The 18,232-nt window shown below is 38.1% G+C and overlaps 1 protein-coding gene across 1 annotated transcript; it reads left to right on the top strand.

Moving 5' to 3' along the window:
• Nucleotides 1–14,825: 14,825 nt before the first annotated feature.
• Nucleotides 14,826–15,788, top strand: LOC125359810 (olfactory receptor 2C3-like). The gene has a single exon (XM_048357692.1). It carries the CDS (start codon nucleotides 14,826–14,828, stop codon nucleotides 15,786–15,788), a length of 963 nt encoding a protein of 320 aa, XP_048213649.1.
• Nucleotides 15,789–18,232: the final 2,444 nt, after the last annotated feature.

Below are 18,232 nucleotides of genomic sequence, written 5' to 3'. Positions count from 1 at the left end.
TCTGACAGACCTTCCTACCCGGGATAGCATCCAACCACATTCCTCAGCTCTCAGCCTCCTAAGTAGCTAGGATTACAGGTGTGAGACACTAGCATCTGTCTACTTCCATATTTTTATTGTGAATAATTCTGCTATGAACTTGGATATAGAAATAACTACTTGCACTTCTGCCTTCAATTCTTTTTTCTTTTGTGGCCAGTTATAGGGCTTGAATTCAGTGCCTGGATACTATCCCTGAGCTTTTCACTCAAGGTTAGTGCTCTACCACTTTGAGCCACAGAGCCACACCTGCTGGTTAATTGGAGATAAGGCCCTCATGACTTTCCTGCCCTGGCTGGCTTCAAACAGCAATTCTCAGATCTCAGCCTCCTTAGTACCTAAGATTACAGGCATGAAGTACCAGTGCCCAGTCTTCCTTATCCACTATTCAGTAAGATGGATGATTTATTTGTAGATCAGAATAGGTAGAATGCCACTTCCGTGTCACTTGATCACTAGTAAGTGAAAATCTGAAACAAGTATGTCCATGCTCTAATTTCAGAACAAAGGAAAGAGGACATATTTGGGTTTGAATTTCATCAACTATAAAGCTTTTTTACATAATTTTTAATATGAGTTGTTATATAAGCTCAATATTATCTCATATTTATATTGTCATATCTATATATCACACATATCTATGTTAATTATTGCATTATCTCATTAATTGTTTATGAAAATAATAGTCACTGAGAGTGCTAATTGTATGAAGAATCTTTCCTTTTCCTTAGTATTTCTAATAACATAGTGAAGTAGATACTGGTAGCCTTATAAAGATCAGCTTCTTGCAGACTAGTTAAGCATCTAGAATGAGAGGCCAACCTTGATCTAGCTATATATACAAGTGCTCACAATCCTTCCTATAATTCCTGTAATTTACTAAGACATAGAGCTTTCCTCTTTGTTTTAGATTTAGTTCCAACACAAAACTCCCCAAATCTGTATAGTTACCTGGGTGACAGGTGATTGCAAAGTCTTTTTTTAATTAATTTTCTTTTTGTTGCAGAGTTGACATACAGAAGGGTTACACTTACATAAATCAGGTAATGAGTACAATTCTTGTTTTTACAATTCTTTTTGAATTATGTCTTCCCTTCCTTTGTTCTCTCCCAGTTTTTCCCTCCTGTCCCACTCACAAGATGAACAGTTCATTTTCCACATAGTAAGTAGTGAGCACCACTGTTGTATTTGTTCACCCTTTGTTCCACATTTTCTATGCCCCCTTCCCCTCCCAAATACAAACTAATGATCAAAATAAGAAGAAAAGAAAACAAAAACACCAGCAATAACAACTAAAAACTATCTCATTTCCTTTTTCATTTTATATGGTCATATGCACATAGCTATTGAGCCTTTGCCAACCACTCCTTTGTATGTCCTCCTTTGGCTTCAGGGTGAATGTCTGAAGTTCTATATAATTTTTCATGTCCCAGTGTATGTGTGTATATATTTTTTAATCATTCAGTGTGTTTACTTATAGATTTATAGTAGATTTACTTATAGATTCTAGTTACCAGAAATGAGGGAAACTATGCAACCTGTTTCTTTGGCTCTGTCTGGATTATTTTGCTTAAGATAATTTTTCCAAGCCTGGAAAGTCCTTTCTAATTCATAGTAAGCCCTTTTCAACCACAGGAATTTAGGATGATAACATGACACCAATGGTGCTCTTAGCTTCTAAAAAGGACTTGTACCCAGGGAGACTAGCCATAGATTAGAAGATAGGACCTTTCAGTTCAGTCCCCCATCTATACTTACTGAGAGAAGAGTAAAAAGCCAGGAACTGAGCCTAACTGCCTAATGTTAATGATGCAAGAAAGCATAACTATGTAACTGGACCTCTGTCAGAACCTTCAAACGATGGAGTTAAGAATGTTTCAGATTGTATCACACTTCAAGTGCCAATGGTATGGTATATCCCAAACTCAAGAGATATAAGGTCTTGTGTTCAAGGGGTCTTCCATATTTAACAGTGTACCCTTCTTTTTCTGGCTATTTGTACTCTTTATAATATCCTTCATAATAAACAATTCAATGCAAGGCAATTTTCTTCCTGAGTTCTGTGAAATATTCCAAGAACACTACCCAACTTGACAGAGATCCTGTTTAATAGCCAGAGAAACAGGGGTAACCGGGACTTGGAATTACTGTGTAGACTAAAAACAGCTTGGTCTGATGACCCTTATACTCATAGAATTCAACCCTAAACCCAAGTAGCCAGTGTTCGAATTGAATGGTAGAAGTCCAGAGTGTTGGAGACTTTTTTTCTGATGTGAAGTGCCCCATATTTTTGCCATCAGAAATTTTATGACTAAGAGTTATCCTCCTCCTTCAAGATAAGGAATCTAAAGAATACTGTTCTTTTGAGTTGAATTGCCAGGAAATTGATGTTTTTGCCAATAAAGTGCTATATTTTACTGATCTGAGTGAACTATATTACAGATTTTCATAATCAAATCTAAATGTTTCCAGGATGCATGAAAACATTTTTACCCACTCACTATTAAATTGTCTTACTTTTTTATACCAACAAAATATGCATCATTATCAAATTAAATCTGGTTCTATAGGTTTTAGAAAGGATCATACAATACTGGCCTGAGATAGAAAACTCAAGTTTTCAGATATGCTACTGGCTTGGTTGACTTACTGCTTGAACCAGTATCATAAAGTTGATAATTTTAGCCAGTAAGAGATTTTAAAAATCTGATGTTTATGTGTTCCTGTTTATCATAGAGCATAACAAAGAATGAGTGAACAAAAAAATCATGTGATTGCAGTGATATTTTAGTAGTTATTATGTAGATGTGTGTATTCCTGTGTGTGCATGTAGTTATTAATTATGTGGATGTGTGTATGACTGTATGTGCATGTGCCAACAATTTACCTGAGCTTTTTTGTTCAGGCTCCACCACTTGAGCTACAGCTCTACTTTTATCTTTTCAGTGGAAAACTGAACATAAGAGTCTCACAAACTTTTTTTGCCATTCTGGATTCAGACTGAAATCCTCATATCTAAGCCTCCTGAGTTGCTGAAATTACAGACGTGAGCCATTGGTACCCAGCTTTACTTAATAAACTTTTATTCTCCAAATCCTGCCTCCAAAAAAAAATCCCCTCACTACTCAAAATAATACATTCTCCTAAGTATCACTTTTCATCTTACAGACTGTTCATATAATTAACAGCAAAACAGTATATAATGTTGGGAGCTTTAGATCACTTTGCAAATTACATTTCAGGACTGATAGCTGTTGAGCTTACATCTAGTGACTTTTCAGAACAGCTCCTTCATTTCTAATGGGTGAAAAGACTCTGAAAGTATGCAAAAAAATGGAAAGCCATAATTTGTGGATAGATAGGTTTATTGTGAAAATAAATATTTGAAAACAACCAGGCAAAGTGAAATACAATTGCAATCCCAATTCTAGGAAGGCTGAGTCAGGAAGATAATGAATTTGAGGCCAGCTTGGACTATACACTGAGGCTTCCAAAACATCTTTGAATAAAAGCACAACAATGAATTTATTCATCAATTAATTCTATTAAAATAGCAATAAAGTAAAAACAACAATTTGGGGAAAGACAATTTGACAAAAAAAATCTATCAAAATCCTATTTATTTTACGTATTTAGTTATACACAAATTCCATGTTTCATTATTCACATGAGGAGATTAAAAAAGTATGGGCATATTCTTTCAAAATACTCTTTGTAATATAATAATATTAGCAAGGTGTAGTGGTACATATCTATAATCTGAGCACACAGAACAATGAGGAGGATGAGAGAAAAGATTATGAATTTCAGGTCAAGCTGGGATACACAGCCAGAATCTGTCAGAGGGAGAGAATATAAGAGGGCAAGGAAGAGGGAATGAGAAAAGGAAAAATAAAGTGAACAAAAGAAAAATATTAGACCCACTTACTTTTCCCCTTAAGGGGCATGATTTGATTTACCCAGTCTGCTAATTTAAATATCAACCTCCTTCAAAAAGAGCCCATCACAGTGATATCCAGCTTGTCAGGGGGCCAAATATCTGGGTTTCATGCTCTAGCCAAGTTGATGGATAAAATGAGCAACAATCACAGATATTAAATAGTTGCTGAAACTGGTTAAAATTTTTGCTTATTTTTACAATATAATCAAAGATTCTTGCTCTGCCTTTTAACATAAATTTCAAACAAATAGGAAATAAACTAAGACTGGCCATTACAAAAAAATAAACAAGTAGTAAGGATTAGAGTAAAAGGAATTCATATGCTCTTGGTGAGAATGTAAATTCATGTGGCCATCCTGGAGAACTGTATGGAGGTTCTTCAAAAGCCTAAAACAGATATACTTCGTGACCCACTTCTGGGTATGTGAAAAAGTAAAATCAACATATGAAACATATACATGCAGGTACCAAAGTGTACAATTAACATGTTAATTTAAATTTCTTTAGAGAAACATTTATTTTTCAACATAATCAAAAGCTGTCACTCTACCTTTTGCAGTAAATTCAAAGCCAGAAATGTGAAGACAGATCAAGTGTGTGAGCAATGTGGGGGGGCGGCAAATAAATGGAAGAAGGAAAGATAAGCAAATGCAATCATTCTATTAAATGTACATTAAATTACATTAGCTTGAGTGTGAGGGTAAAAGGGGCAAAAGTGTGACATTGATCAAGACACATTGTACTCAAAACCTGACTTAAGGAATTGAAACGTCTTTGTACAACGACCTAAAAATACTAATAATAATAAAGAACAAGGCCCTGAGTTCAAACCAAAGTACAAAGAGGAAGAAACAGAGGAGAAGGAAGAAGATAGAAGAAAAGGAAAAGGAAATAGAGAAGAAGGTCATCACAAGAACAAGGCGATGTCCTTCACTATACGCACTCAACTTGGAAGCATGAATCAAAATAAAAATTCTTGGGGTTGGGAATATGGCCTAGTGGCATGAAGCCTTGGGTTTGTATACATGAAGCCTTGGGTTCAATTCCTCAGCACCACATATATAGAAAATGGCCAGAAGTGGCACTGTGGCTCAAATGGTAGAGTGAGCAAAAAGAAGCCAGGGACAGTGCTCAGGCCCTGAGTTCAAGGCCCAGGAATGGCCAACAAAACCAACCAACCAACCAAATAAATAAATAAATAAAAGTTCTTTCTTTATGAAAGAAAATGAATGTTTAATGCATATCCTGTGAAAAACTAAGAAAACTGAGGGAAAGGGACAGGTTAGGAAGGATGGGAGGGGATAATGAAAAGGTGATATCAATCAAGACACGTACTTATTTTTTTTCTTACTTATTGTCAAAGTGATGTACAGAGAGGTTACAGTTTCATACGTTAGGCCTTGGGTACATTTCTTGTACTATTTGTTACCTCCTCTCTCATTCCCCCTCCTTCTTCCCCCATTCCCTCTCCTTCCATGAGTTGTTCAGTTGTTTTACACCAAATGGTTTTGCAAGTATTGCTTTTGGGGTCGTTTCTCTTTTTATCCTTTGTCTCTCGATTTTGATATTCTCTTTCACTTCCCTAGTTCTAATAACAGTATATACAGTATCCAGGGCACTCAGATAAGATACAGTGATAGTGCAGTACAACCACAGGAAGGGGATACAAGAGGATCATCAACAGTAGAAGCTACGGTTTCACATGGCATGTTGAAAGTGATTACAACAGTAATATAACAGTCGTTTCTGATGCTAAAACTTATAGGCACAGGAAGGAACTTCCTGAATAGAGTCCCAGGGGCACAACAGATAGGGGAAAGACTCGACAAATGGGACTACTATAAAATCAAAGTTTCCGCACAGCTAAGGACATAGCCACCAAAATAGAAAGACAGCCAACCATATGGGAAAGGATCTTTACCAGCACAGCAGCAGACAAAGGCCTAATATCTGTAATCTACAGAGACCTCAAAAAACTAAGCCCCTCCAAGCCCAGTAAACCAATTAGGAAATGGGCAAAGGAGCTAAAGAGAGACTTCACAAGAGAAGAAATAAAAATGGCAAAGAAACATATGAGGAAATGTTCAACATCCCTGACAGTAAAGGAAATGCAAATAAAAACCACCCTGAGCTACCACCTCACTTCAGTTAGAATGGCCTATACTCTGAACTCAGACAGCAACAAATGCTGGAGGGGGTGCAGGGAAAGAGGAACCCTTCTCCATTGTTGGTGGGAGTGCAAATTAGTACAGCCACTTTGGAGAACAGTATGGAGGTTCCTCAAAAAGCTCAACATAGACCTACCCTATGACCCAGCCATTCCACTCCTAGGCATCTATCCTGAACAACAGGTCCCAAGATATCAAAAAGACATCTGCACTTTCATGCTTATTGCTGCACAATTCACAATAGCCAAAATATGGAAACAACCCAGATGCCCCTCCACAGATGAATGGATCCAAAAAATATGGTACCTATACACAATGGAATACTACATGGCAATTAGAAATGGTGAAATATTGGTATTCGCAGGGAAATGGTCAGAACTTGAACAAATAATGTTGAGCGAGACAAGCCTAGAACACAGAAAACAAAGCGGCATGATCTCCTTGATATGTGAGTGTTAAGTTGGGGGGAAGGGGAGACAGTAGAGACCAGGTCTGCAAAACCAAAAACTTCTTGTCAAATGGCATTTCCCACAGGTTTTGGTCAGTGATCCTACACTATGTAACTAAAACCAAACAACTACTCAACATATAAAGGTAAAAAATTCACCTCTCGGGGCTGGGAATATGGTCTAGTGGCAAGAGTGCTTGCCTCCTATACATGAGGCCCTGGGTTTGATTCCTCAGCACTACATATACAGAAAATGGCCAGAAGTGGCGCTCTGGCTCAAGTGGCGGAGTGCTAGCCTTGATCAAAAAAGAAGCCAGGGACAGTGCTCAGGCCCTGAGTTCATGGCCTAGGACTGGCCAAAAAAAAAAAAATTTGACCTCTCAGTGTATCACAATAGCTCAAAAGCTATGTATGTACGTTCATATAAGACAAGGATAAGCAAACCCTATTGCCAGCATTACATTTAAAGCCCTAGGCGAATTTCTTTTGGCATAGGCCATGTGGCTACTGTATATGTGTTTGGTACACTGTGTATTTTATATATGTCTACCTGACCTAGGGAAGGAAAAGAAAAACAGGGTGTAAGATTGTACACACTGCCCTACTATGTAACTGTACCCCTTTTGCACAACACCTTGTCAAAAAAATTTGTTTAATTAATAAATTACAAAAAAAAGAAGCCAGGGACAGTGCTCAGGCCCTGAGTTCAAGCCCCAGGACTGGCCAAAAAAAAAAAAAAAAAGACAGTCAAATAGCAAAAAGTCCTGTACCTAGTAGAGGCCTGGACTTGACTGAGGAAGCTGGTGATGGTGAGGTGAGCAGTGCTGTTTCTGAGGACTTTTCTCCATGGCTTCTGAAGCCTCCCTTAGGGACTGGGGTGAGATTTTCCCTCTCACCCAGGAGACCTTCTCCAGCGATTCTGTCATGTGGGTGAGCCAGCCTTGAGAACATGCCATCAATCGCCTCTGCCCTGTGGAACCCCAGGTGTCAGAAACCCGACTGGCTCAGTTCCCTTCCACTAAATAACACTCTGGCTAGCTTGGTTAAAAAAAAAAAAACAAAAAAAAAAAACGTCATTTCCATAACGTGGAGTTGATTTCACTTAGTATCATCTTATGCGTTCATGAGGGCATAGCTATTAGGCTCTTGTGATCCTCTGCTGTGACTAGCCTAAACCTGAAAACTTGTACTTATAAACTGATTTGTTGAATGGTAATTCTTTTGTACAACTACCTAAAGATAGATAGATAGATGACAGATAGATAGATAGATAGATAGATAGATAGATAGATAGATAGATAGATAGATAGGGATGGAGATGTGGTTACCCAGGCATCAGTGGCTGAAGACTCAGGATACTGAGATCTGAAGAGCAAGATTCAAAGCCAGTTCTGGCAGAAAAATCCTCAAGACCCTATCTCAATTATCCAGCAAAAATGATGGCTCAAATGATAGAGTGCCAGCCATGAACAAAAAACCAAAGAAAGAAAATGAAGCCCTGAGTTTAAGCGCCTGTATCAGCACGCACACACACACACACACACACACACACACACACACACACACACACACACACACACACACTACGGTTTATGTGATTTGCAGTTAAGAATTAAAACATTCCTATTTCAGAACTGTCCGTGAGTTGAAAAAACAGTTGTTTTCTTCATAATTCATCATGGTTTATTCAAACAAACCTTTCCATATTAAGCAGCTAGGACCTCTTTGTTACACAAAACACAACACACACACACACACAAACACACACACACACACACACACACACACACACACACACACACACACACACCTCCTTCACCTTGTATCTGACTAACATTGATGGTACCACACACAGGAATCCCTCACAATTCAGCTTCAAGTATATAATTATTTTCCCTCTAAAGCCACCTGCTGGACAAAAAGAAAACAGCATGTCTTTCCACCTCACATTGTCTTACAACTAACTGTGTCTATGAAAGACATGAAAGAGCCATCGTCTACAAACAAACACATGTATTACTAAGTCTGGGAGCCCTGAAAAGAAGAAGCCCCTGCCTGATTGACTCCACCACTAGGTAGACACCACTGTGCATCTCTGTTATCCTGGAACAGACCTGAGCTCCCAGAACAAATGTCCCAGACCTCCATTGATGCCCTCTAGCAGGTGACAGTCTTTCCCTGCCACATATCCACTCCTCACTCACATCTTTCTTGTCAATGCCTGGTAACCTTTGTTTTAATTCTTTGAAATCAAGAATTAACAACTTCAAGAAGTTCTTATGGGTACATCCTATTAAGATTAGAAGTAGACCTACAGAAACTGATGTTATTACTAATGGTTTGCATTAGGTAGAGAATAAGACTTTTGTTTTGTTTTGTTGTACCAGTCCTGGAGTTGAACTAAGGACTGGGCACTATCCCCAAGTTTTATACTCAAGACTATCATTCTACCACTTGAGAAACAGCCCAACTCCACTTCTTCTCTTTTTTTAGGTTTGTTTGTTTTTTGGGGTTGTTGGTTTTTTGGTTGTTGTCATTGCTGGGGGTTTTGGGTGGATGTATTATGAGTAGTAGTTCACTGAAGATAAGAATGTCAAGGTCTTTTCTGCCCACACCGGCTTAGAAACATGATCCTCAGATGCCAGCTTCCAGAATAACTAGAATTACAGGCATGAGCTACAGGCACACAGCTTTTGAGCAAGTTTTGTCAATGTCTTACTTATGGGTGTCCATGGCTCATGCCTGTAATCCTAGTGTATCACAGTTTGAATCCAGTCCAAGACGGAAAGCCCATGAGATTCTATTCTCCAGTTAAGCACCAATAAAGCTGGAAGGAGTGGTGGCTCAAGTGGTATAGTGTTAGCTTTGTGCACAAAAGCTCTGCTAAACTGCCTCAGGCCCTGAGTTCAAGCCCCAGGAAAGGCAAAGAAAAAGAAAAAAAAAGATAAATTAATACATAGTTCAGTAGTAAACTTAATTTTGCCTTCTTAAATAACAATTTATTGTACAACTGCTTAAGGATAATAAAAAAGAGTAAAACCTTAAAATTTAAAAATAAATGACCACTCCTTTGTACAGATAAATAGAAAAAATAAAAATAATTAAATGAATATGTACTTGCTGTTTTTATTTTGCTCTACAACTTTAAGTACTGATTATAGAGTCATGGAATAAAATGTGATTTCAGCTATAAAGAAGAATAAGTTATTGACATGGATTTTAACAGGTCTTGAAAACATATGAAGAAAAATCAGACACAAATTTAATATTGTATAATTTCATTGTATAGGTTATCTAAATTGGGCAAATTCATGGAGACAAAACAAACTAATGAGTACCACTTAGGAAAGTTGAGAAACAGAAAATTGTGTATCATGGTATAAATATTATGCTATTTGAAGGGATGCAAACCTTTTAGAACTAGATAGTGAAATAAGAGTTGTATGATGTTGCAAATGCACTTACTTTCACAGATGGAACACTTTCAAATAGTTGCAATGTTATATGTTACCTACATTTGACCACAACAAACACAATCTTATCCTATTTTTTTTAATGGCTGGGCACCTACTCAGGAGGCTGAGATATGGGGATCACCATGCAAAGCCAGCTGAGGTTGGCAAATTCATAAGACTCTTATCCCCAATTAATGACCAAAATCCAGATAAAAAGCTATGGCTCAAAGTGGTACAGCACTAGCCTTGCGCATAAAAGCTCAGGTACAGGGCTCAGACCCTGAGTTCAAACCCCAGGACCTACCAAAAAAATGTATGTTTATCACTAAAGTGTATACCAATGATAAATTTGTACATTTTTTCTTACCATAATAAAAATAATCATATCCAATTAAGAAAATGTTAACCCATCACTGAAATGTACACCAAACTTAGAATGATTGGATTGAAAAAAATCTATAGCATTGTGTGTCAAAATTAGGATAATGAGCCAGTATGTCAGACTACCCTCATCAATACACAATAAATCCTTGCTGAAAGAGATTTAATTCTCATGCTCCATAAACTGTGCTTCACTGCATAGTTAAATAAAATTATTTTCTACTCAGAAAAAAGAAACCCTATGAGTACATTACAAAGACATGGTAATTATCTGGCAGGGGAAAAAAAAATCCCAAGCTTCTTCCCCTCCACTTTTACTCCCCTGATAAACACCGCCATCCTGCCCCCTCCCAAGTGCTCCAGGGAATAAAAGAGATTACTTATGGCGATAAAGGCCTTTTACTTAATACTCTGTTCTTTGTGGGTCGGCCTATATTTCTTTTTTTTTAAGTTTTTATTATAAAACTGATGTACAGAGAGGTTACAGTTTCATACGTTAGGCATTGGATACATTTCTTGTACTGTTTGTTACCTTGTCCCTCATACCCCCCTCCTCCCTCCCCCTCGGCCTATATTTCTACCCTGAATGGCATGAGCCATTCTACTTTTTTTTTGGGGGGGGGTGGCAGTACTGGGGATTAAACTCAGGGTCTACAGTTCTACCAGTACAACTACAACTCAATTTTTTTCCTTTTAATTTTCTTTTTAGATAGGAGTCTCCCTAACTGCTTATACTGTTGATAAACCATGAACCTCTTGTGTCTGTCTCTCAGGAGCTAGGATTATACACATGTGCCACTACACATATTCCAGCTCCACTTCTTCGACTACTAATTTTTAATGGAAAAAAAGAATGTTTGTTCTGCTTCAAACATATTCCTCCTAGAATGACTTAAGAATGTATCATTAACTTTAGCGGATCTGCTGCCACTAACTTGAAGGTTTTCAATATTTGAACAGTTTTTAAATTACTTAGCTGACCTGTTTTTTAATGGTACATACACCAAATTAATGTATGTTACCAATCCTTAGTAAAGTATTGACTTACAGCATTTCCATCCTGCTTTAAGGGAGATGAGGATGCTGCCATCTCACCACTGGTAAGTGACATTTATGAGTTTGTCTAGTTTTCAAAATTTGGAGGTTACAGGTTTTCTGACAATTCCAGTTAAGGCTAGTCAACACTGAACCCTTTAAATGATCTTATATCTTTTCCTATGGTCTTTGACATTTTACCCTGTTGCCTACACTCTGGGGTACAGTGTGTGACTATGTGATTAGCTTAGATAAAATATGGCCTCATAATGTTTCCATTAACTGTCACCATGTCATTTCTCTTTGTTGTCATCACACAGTACTTGGGATAGGATCAAACATTAAATTGTATTGTGACAGTTACATGATCTTTTATCCTCTCCTGTGGTCCTTGGCATTTTAGCCAATTTCCTACACTCTACAGTATGTGATGATATGCTTAGCTCAGATAAAATATGAGTTCATAATATTTCCCTTAACTGTCACTTTTCTTTGTTGCAATCACACAATATTTGAGATAGAGTTACATGTCAACATTTTATTGTGACTGTGTTGGTAAATCTTTGTGGATAAGTAAGCCTCTCCCTTTATTGTGATGTAATATCAGTATATCTCAGGGACAGCCCAATGCCACTAAGCAGCTCTAGGCTTTGGTATGTCACTGAACAATTGTAAAAATAGGTCAGATCATCAGAATGGTCTCTATTTGTCAAAGACTCTACTCAATTATTGCCTCATGACTGATCTTATGGTTCTCATCTCCAGATAACATTTGCACATTTTCTGCACATTACCAGTTATGAGTCAGCCTTGTTCCTATCTCTAAGCAGAGCACATACACCCAGAGGTGATGGAGATGCCATGGTAACTATATATGGAACAGTCACTGTGGCATGACTCAGTTGCAGATAAGTACCCTGATTCACCTCTTTTTGTCCCACATCCTCATCATAAAGCTTCCCTGTTTTGATGGTCTATGATGACTCCTTAATTGTTTGAAATCCTTTCTCCTAGATTCCCTTTCACTGGAAAAGTCAGAACAATCCTGGCCTGCCACATGTAAATCACACAATTCCCTCAGATTTCTGGAGCAGTGAATTCCGTGTTGATACAGCTTTTGTATTTTAGTTTTGTCAGATACCTAAGTTCTGTTAGCCAATTTTAAATACAGAATGAAAGACATCCACAAATTTTATAGTAAATGTTTATGAGATACAATGTGATGTTCGATTCAAGATCAAGACCAAGTCAGAATAAGCTGTATATCCATTGCTTTATGGAGAGTAATTTCTGATGCCTCTCTTCCAACACTTTTGATGAACTACTGTTATTACATTCACCCAACAGGCCACAAAACACCAGAACTTAGTGATCCACTAATCAACATCCATCCCTGTATTCCCCTCTCTCTCCCTCTGGTCACCACTATTTTGCTCTACAATTCACTTAAGATCATTTTTTTAGATTCAATTTATAACACATGTAATGAAATTTAAAAGACTGTAATTGTACACAATCTTCATGATAATTTTCTTTAATCAACTTCTAGTTATTTCTAGAGGTGAGTTTCACTAGCTAAGACTTTGAGAAAGCTGGATGAATCAATTTTTTCTTTTTAAAGTGCATACTAGGATTATTTAATGACTTCACAGAAGGGTTCCTGAGATTGATAGGAGCATATGAAATTCAGTATCTGTTTTCTACTATAGGGCTGAACTTCAGAGCTGGGTGTGTGGTATAGTTTAGATCACTCGCCTGAGAATATGTACAGTTTTTTTGTTCCCAACACTGGAATACAAAGCCAATATATGATCTTCTGATTTACACATTATCATTCCTAAGTCACAGATTATTTTATTCCATCTATATAAGAGGGGTGAAAAGTTCACTTGCGCATAAGAGCAGAGGGCAGTCCATTTCTGTGAATAAGAGTTGAGGGAAGTTCACGTATGCATAAATGTATATGGAACAGTATATAAGAACACCAGTACATAAGAACAGAAGGTAGATAGACATCTCTGCATGACTCTGGCAGTTTTTATATAACTATCCTTATCACAGGATTATGATGTTACACTGCTAGTCTTTCCCCTCTTATATTGTTCCAGCCCTGCCTCTGTTGATGCCACTTGCCATTATTATGACCTATTTCACAATGCATTCATTATTATATGTGCATGATACTGATTACATAGCTTCTTTGAATCAGACAGGCACTGGGGAGACCAAAGCAAACAAAACACAGAATATTTTAACTCCAAAGAATATATAATGTAGTAAAGTGAGAGAGGCAACACCAAAATACAAAAATGAATGCAATAAATATATATAGAAAATAACAGCAATATTGTTTTGTATCATTTCCATTTGCTAAATATAAAGTTACACAATTCTTGTGAGATAGAAAGTACAGTGAATGGACATGGCCGGGAAAAGCAATGAAAGGAACCAGGAAGGGTTTTTATATTTTGGATGATGGTGAAGAAGTGCCTAGACTGCTGGGAACATGGCTTAGAGGTAGAGTGCTTGCCGATCATGCAAGAAGCCCCGGGTTCAATTCCTCAACACCAATAAACAGAAAAAGCTGGAAGTGGCACTATGGCTCAAGTTGTACAGTACTAGCCTTGAACAAAAAGAAGCTCAGGGACAGTACTGAGGCCTTGTGTTCAAGCCCAGGACTGGAAAAAAATAAAAGAAGTGACAAGATTAAAACAATTGAAAAATGACATGAAATGAGAAAGTGCATGTGTGGCTCTTCTGGGAAAAATCACTGCACACACAAAGAGAAGAAGATCTATAAGCCAAGAGAGAGGAGGTATTAGACCCACAGAGCAATATGATCATAAAAGGTCTTAATGCAAAACCACATCTCATTTTTGAGAATGCTTAAAGAGCAACAAAAGAGAAACACAGAGACAAGTTAGACTCCTGCAAAGTTCAAGAGATAAAGGATGGCAAAATGAGATGGCACAGAAGCAATGAAATGTGGATATATGTAGCACATTATATTTAGTAACAATGTAAAAATGTGCTGATGATTGTGTGATTTGACAGGACACAATTATAAGGCTTACACAGTCTATCAAAATAAGTACTAAATTTATAGTCTGAATTCAGATGGTGCCTCTTAATATAGAAAATCAGTGCTAAAAGTAATACATGAATGTGCATTCTCCCCCAGGTTACTCAAGTTCCCAAGCCCTTTAACACTCATTCCAAACTGGCCATCATTTCAAGAGACTTGGACACACTTATTTATCCTGGCTGCATTCTAATGGAGATAATCGCTTCAGATTTCACTTCTGATGCCCTGCCCCTCACAGTGGCCTTTAAACTCCACTCCTCCCTCCCAGCATATGATGATGGAAATGACCAATGGAAGTTCTCCACATGTGTTTGTGCTCCTAGGCTTCTCTGCCCAGCCCTCATTGGAAAGTATCCTCTTTGTAGTGGTCTCCTGCTTTTACGTGGTAGCTATCCTGGGCAATGGCACCATCATTCTTGTTTCCTGTAAGGATGTGCGTCTCCACACACCTATGTACTTCTTCCTTGCCAACCTCTCCTTCCTGGACATTAGCTTCACCACAAGCATTGTGCCACAACTCCTGGTCAACCTCTGGGGACCACAGAAAACCATAAGCTATGCTGGCTGTGTGGTCCAGTTCTATGTCTCCCACTGGCTGGGAGCAACTGAGTGTGTCCTCCTGGCTGTCATGTCCTATGACCGCTATGCTGCTATCTGTAGGCCTCTCCACTACACTGTCATTATGCACCCACAGCTTTGCATTGGCTTGGCCTTGGCCTCATGGCTAGGGGGTCTCACCACCAGCATGGTGGGCTCCACACTCACCATGCTTTTACCATTGTGTGGGAACAATCGCATTGACCACTTCATTTGTGAAATGCCCCTCATTATGCAACTGGCTTGTGTGGACACCAGCCTCAATGAGGTGGAGATGTACGTTGCCAGCTTTATCTTTGTTGTCCTGCCACTGGGTCTCATCCTGGTCTCATATGGACATATTGCCCGGGCTGTGTTGAAGATCAAGTCCACAGAAGGACGAAGAAAGGCTTTCAACACCTGCTCTTCCCATGTGGCAGTGGTGTCCTTGTTCTATGGCAGCATCATCTTCATGTACCTCCAGCCAGCCAAGAGCAACTCTCATGAACAGGGCAAGTTCATAGCTCTCTTCTACACTGTAGTGACTCCCATGCTGAACCCACTGATTTATACCCTGAGGAACAAGGATGTGAAGAATGCCCTCAGACACATTGTGTCATTGAACTGCTATGGCTTTGTTGGGAAACAGGAACAAATCTAGAGACTTTAGCTACCTCTTAGTAGGATGATTGATTTGGAGGTCACAGTTGGTAGAATGGCTTTTCTATTCAATACACTTGAACACTGTTAAGTGGGAATGTGAAACATGCATGTCCATGCCCTATTTTCTTTTTTTTTTTTTCAAACAACGAATGTTTTTTAATAACAGCACAAAAGATAATCATGGGAGATACATGGAAATACTCAGGAGGACTGAAAGGTGTTGCTGAATAAAGATAATAGAGATGTTCTACTGACTTTTTTTTCAAATGATAACATCTAGAAGTGCATGAACTGCTACTGGCCAGGAAGGGAAGAATGACCATTTGGTTACTGTTGAATGCTTCCTAATCATTCTCTGCTAATGGTTTGGTTTTGCTCTTCTTGATTACTTCAAGTCTTTGTTTACCCCTCATCTTGCCATTATGCACACCTCCTTCCTCTTTTCTCCCTGTATTAGTGAAAAAAAAAATCCCCATATTTAACGCCCAGGTCAAAAGCTGCCTTCCCCAGGAGGCCTGCTTTGCTTCTCCTTATTGAAAGCAATTACTCTTTGCTGATAAGGTCAGCATCCCTTGATTCTAACTTGCTCTAGCACATTTTGCTACATTACACTTATGCATGCCCTATTTTCAAACTAAAGGAAAGAGAAAAATGTTTTGGTTTAATTCTTTACCAAACTCTACACTCTGTCACTTCATCTGTTTGTAGTATTATATATGTATGTTACACATATCTGTTGTTTTATTAGTTGTTAATTGTTTATTTTTAAAGCACCACTTGGGCATGCTTAATTGTATGAAATACCTTTTATTTTCTCCAGTATCTATAATAACTAAATGAAGTAGTATAAAGATCAGTTTCTTATAGACAAGTTAAGCGTTTATACTGAGGTCAGCTTTGATCCATCTATCAATACATTTATGCACAATCCTCCCTGATTCCTTGTGATCTATTAAAACATACATAGTTTTTATCCCAGTTTCCAGAACAAAAATACCTAAAGGTTTTGCAGTTAACTGGGTGAGAAGTAATTGGAAAGTCTTTCTAATTCACAATGGGCCCTTTTAAACCACAGGAGCTTAGGCTGATAATATGACACAGGTGGGCTCTTAGGTAATATCTGAGATGGACTTGTCCCCAGGGAAACTAGTCATATATTAGAAGATGGTGCCTTTCAGTCCCCCCTCCAGACTTCCTGAGAGAAGAGAGAAACTGGAAATTGAGTCCCCAAATTTTATAATGCATCAAGCATGCTTATGTAAGGGAACCTCCATCAGAACTCTCAAATGATGGAGTTCAGAATGTTTCTGGGACCAAAGAGTTCTTCCAGATTGAACTCTGTGCCCTTCTTCTTCTGCCCATCGATTTGTACTCTTTATAACATCCTTCACAATAAATAATTCAGTGCAAGTCAATTGTCTTCCTGAGTTCTGTGAAACATTCTAAGAACACTAATCAACTTGACAGAGATCCTGCCTGTTTAATAACCAGAGAAATAGGGGTAACCTGGGACTTGAAATTACCATGCAGACTAAGACATCTTGGTGTGATGACCCTTATACTCATAGTAATCAACCCTAAATCCAAGGAGCCAATGTTAGAATTGAATTGAATCATAGAAGTTCAGAGTTGGAGAATTCTGTTGCTGTGCCTTTGTTATAAGAAGTGTCAGAGTCAAGAATAGTTCTGTTCCTTCAAGATGAGGAATCTAAAGAAACAAATGTCTCTTAAAATAATATTTTAGTTGAATTCACAGTAAATTAGAGTTTATCAATAAAGTGCTCTATTTTACTAATATATCTACAACTAATCAAGGACAGTACAGGGCTGGGGATATGGCCTAGTGGCAAGAGTGCTTGACTCGTATAAATGAAGCTCTAGGTTCAATTCCCCAGCACCACATATACAGAAAATGGCCAGAAGTGGCACTGTGGCTCAAGTGGCAGAGTGCTAGCCTAGAGCAAAAAGAAGCCAGGGACAGTATGCTCAAGCCCTGAGTCCAGTCCCTAGGATGGCAAAAAAAAAAAAAGAATAGTACAGATTTTTAGTCTTCTCTAGACCTATTTCCAAGATATATAAGGATTTTTTCACTCATCCTGCAGTATATTCGCTTGCTTTTTTCTTATAACCAAGCAAACATTCATCATTAGCAAATCAAATCTGGGGCGAGCATGTAGCACAGTAGCAAAGTACTTACCTAGCAAGTACAATGTACTGGGGTTTGATCCCCAACACCAAAAAAGAAAAGACAAAAAAACAAGCAAACAAATGAAATCTGTTTCTGAAGTTTGTAAAAATGATCACATAACATTGTCCTGAGACTGACAACTCCAGTTCACAGTTTTGTCACAGGCTTGTTTGACTTAAAGCTTGAAACAGTATTAGGAAGTCGATAATACTAGCCAGCCAGATATGAGAAAATTTTAAGCAGAGATAAATATA

This window comes from Perognathus longimembris, chromosome 11 (assembly GCF_023159225.1).
Source record: "Perognathus longimembris pacificus isolate PPM17 chromosome 11, ASM2315922v1, whole genome shotgun sequence".
In the NCBI taxonomy this organism is placed as follows: Eukaryota; Metazoa; Chordata; class Mammalia; order Rodentia; family Heteromyidae; genus Perognathus; species Perognathus longimembris.
This window is presented reverse-complemented; position numbering and strand designations above follow the sequence as displayed.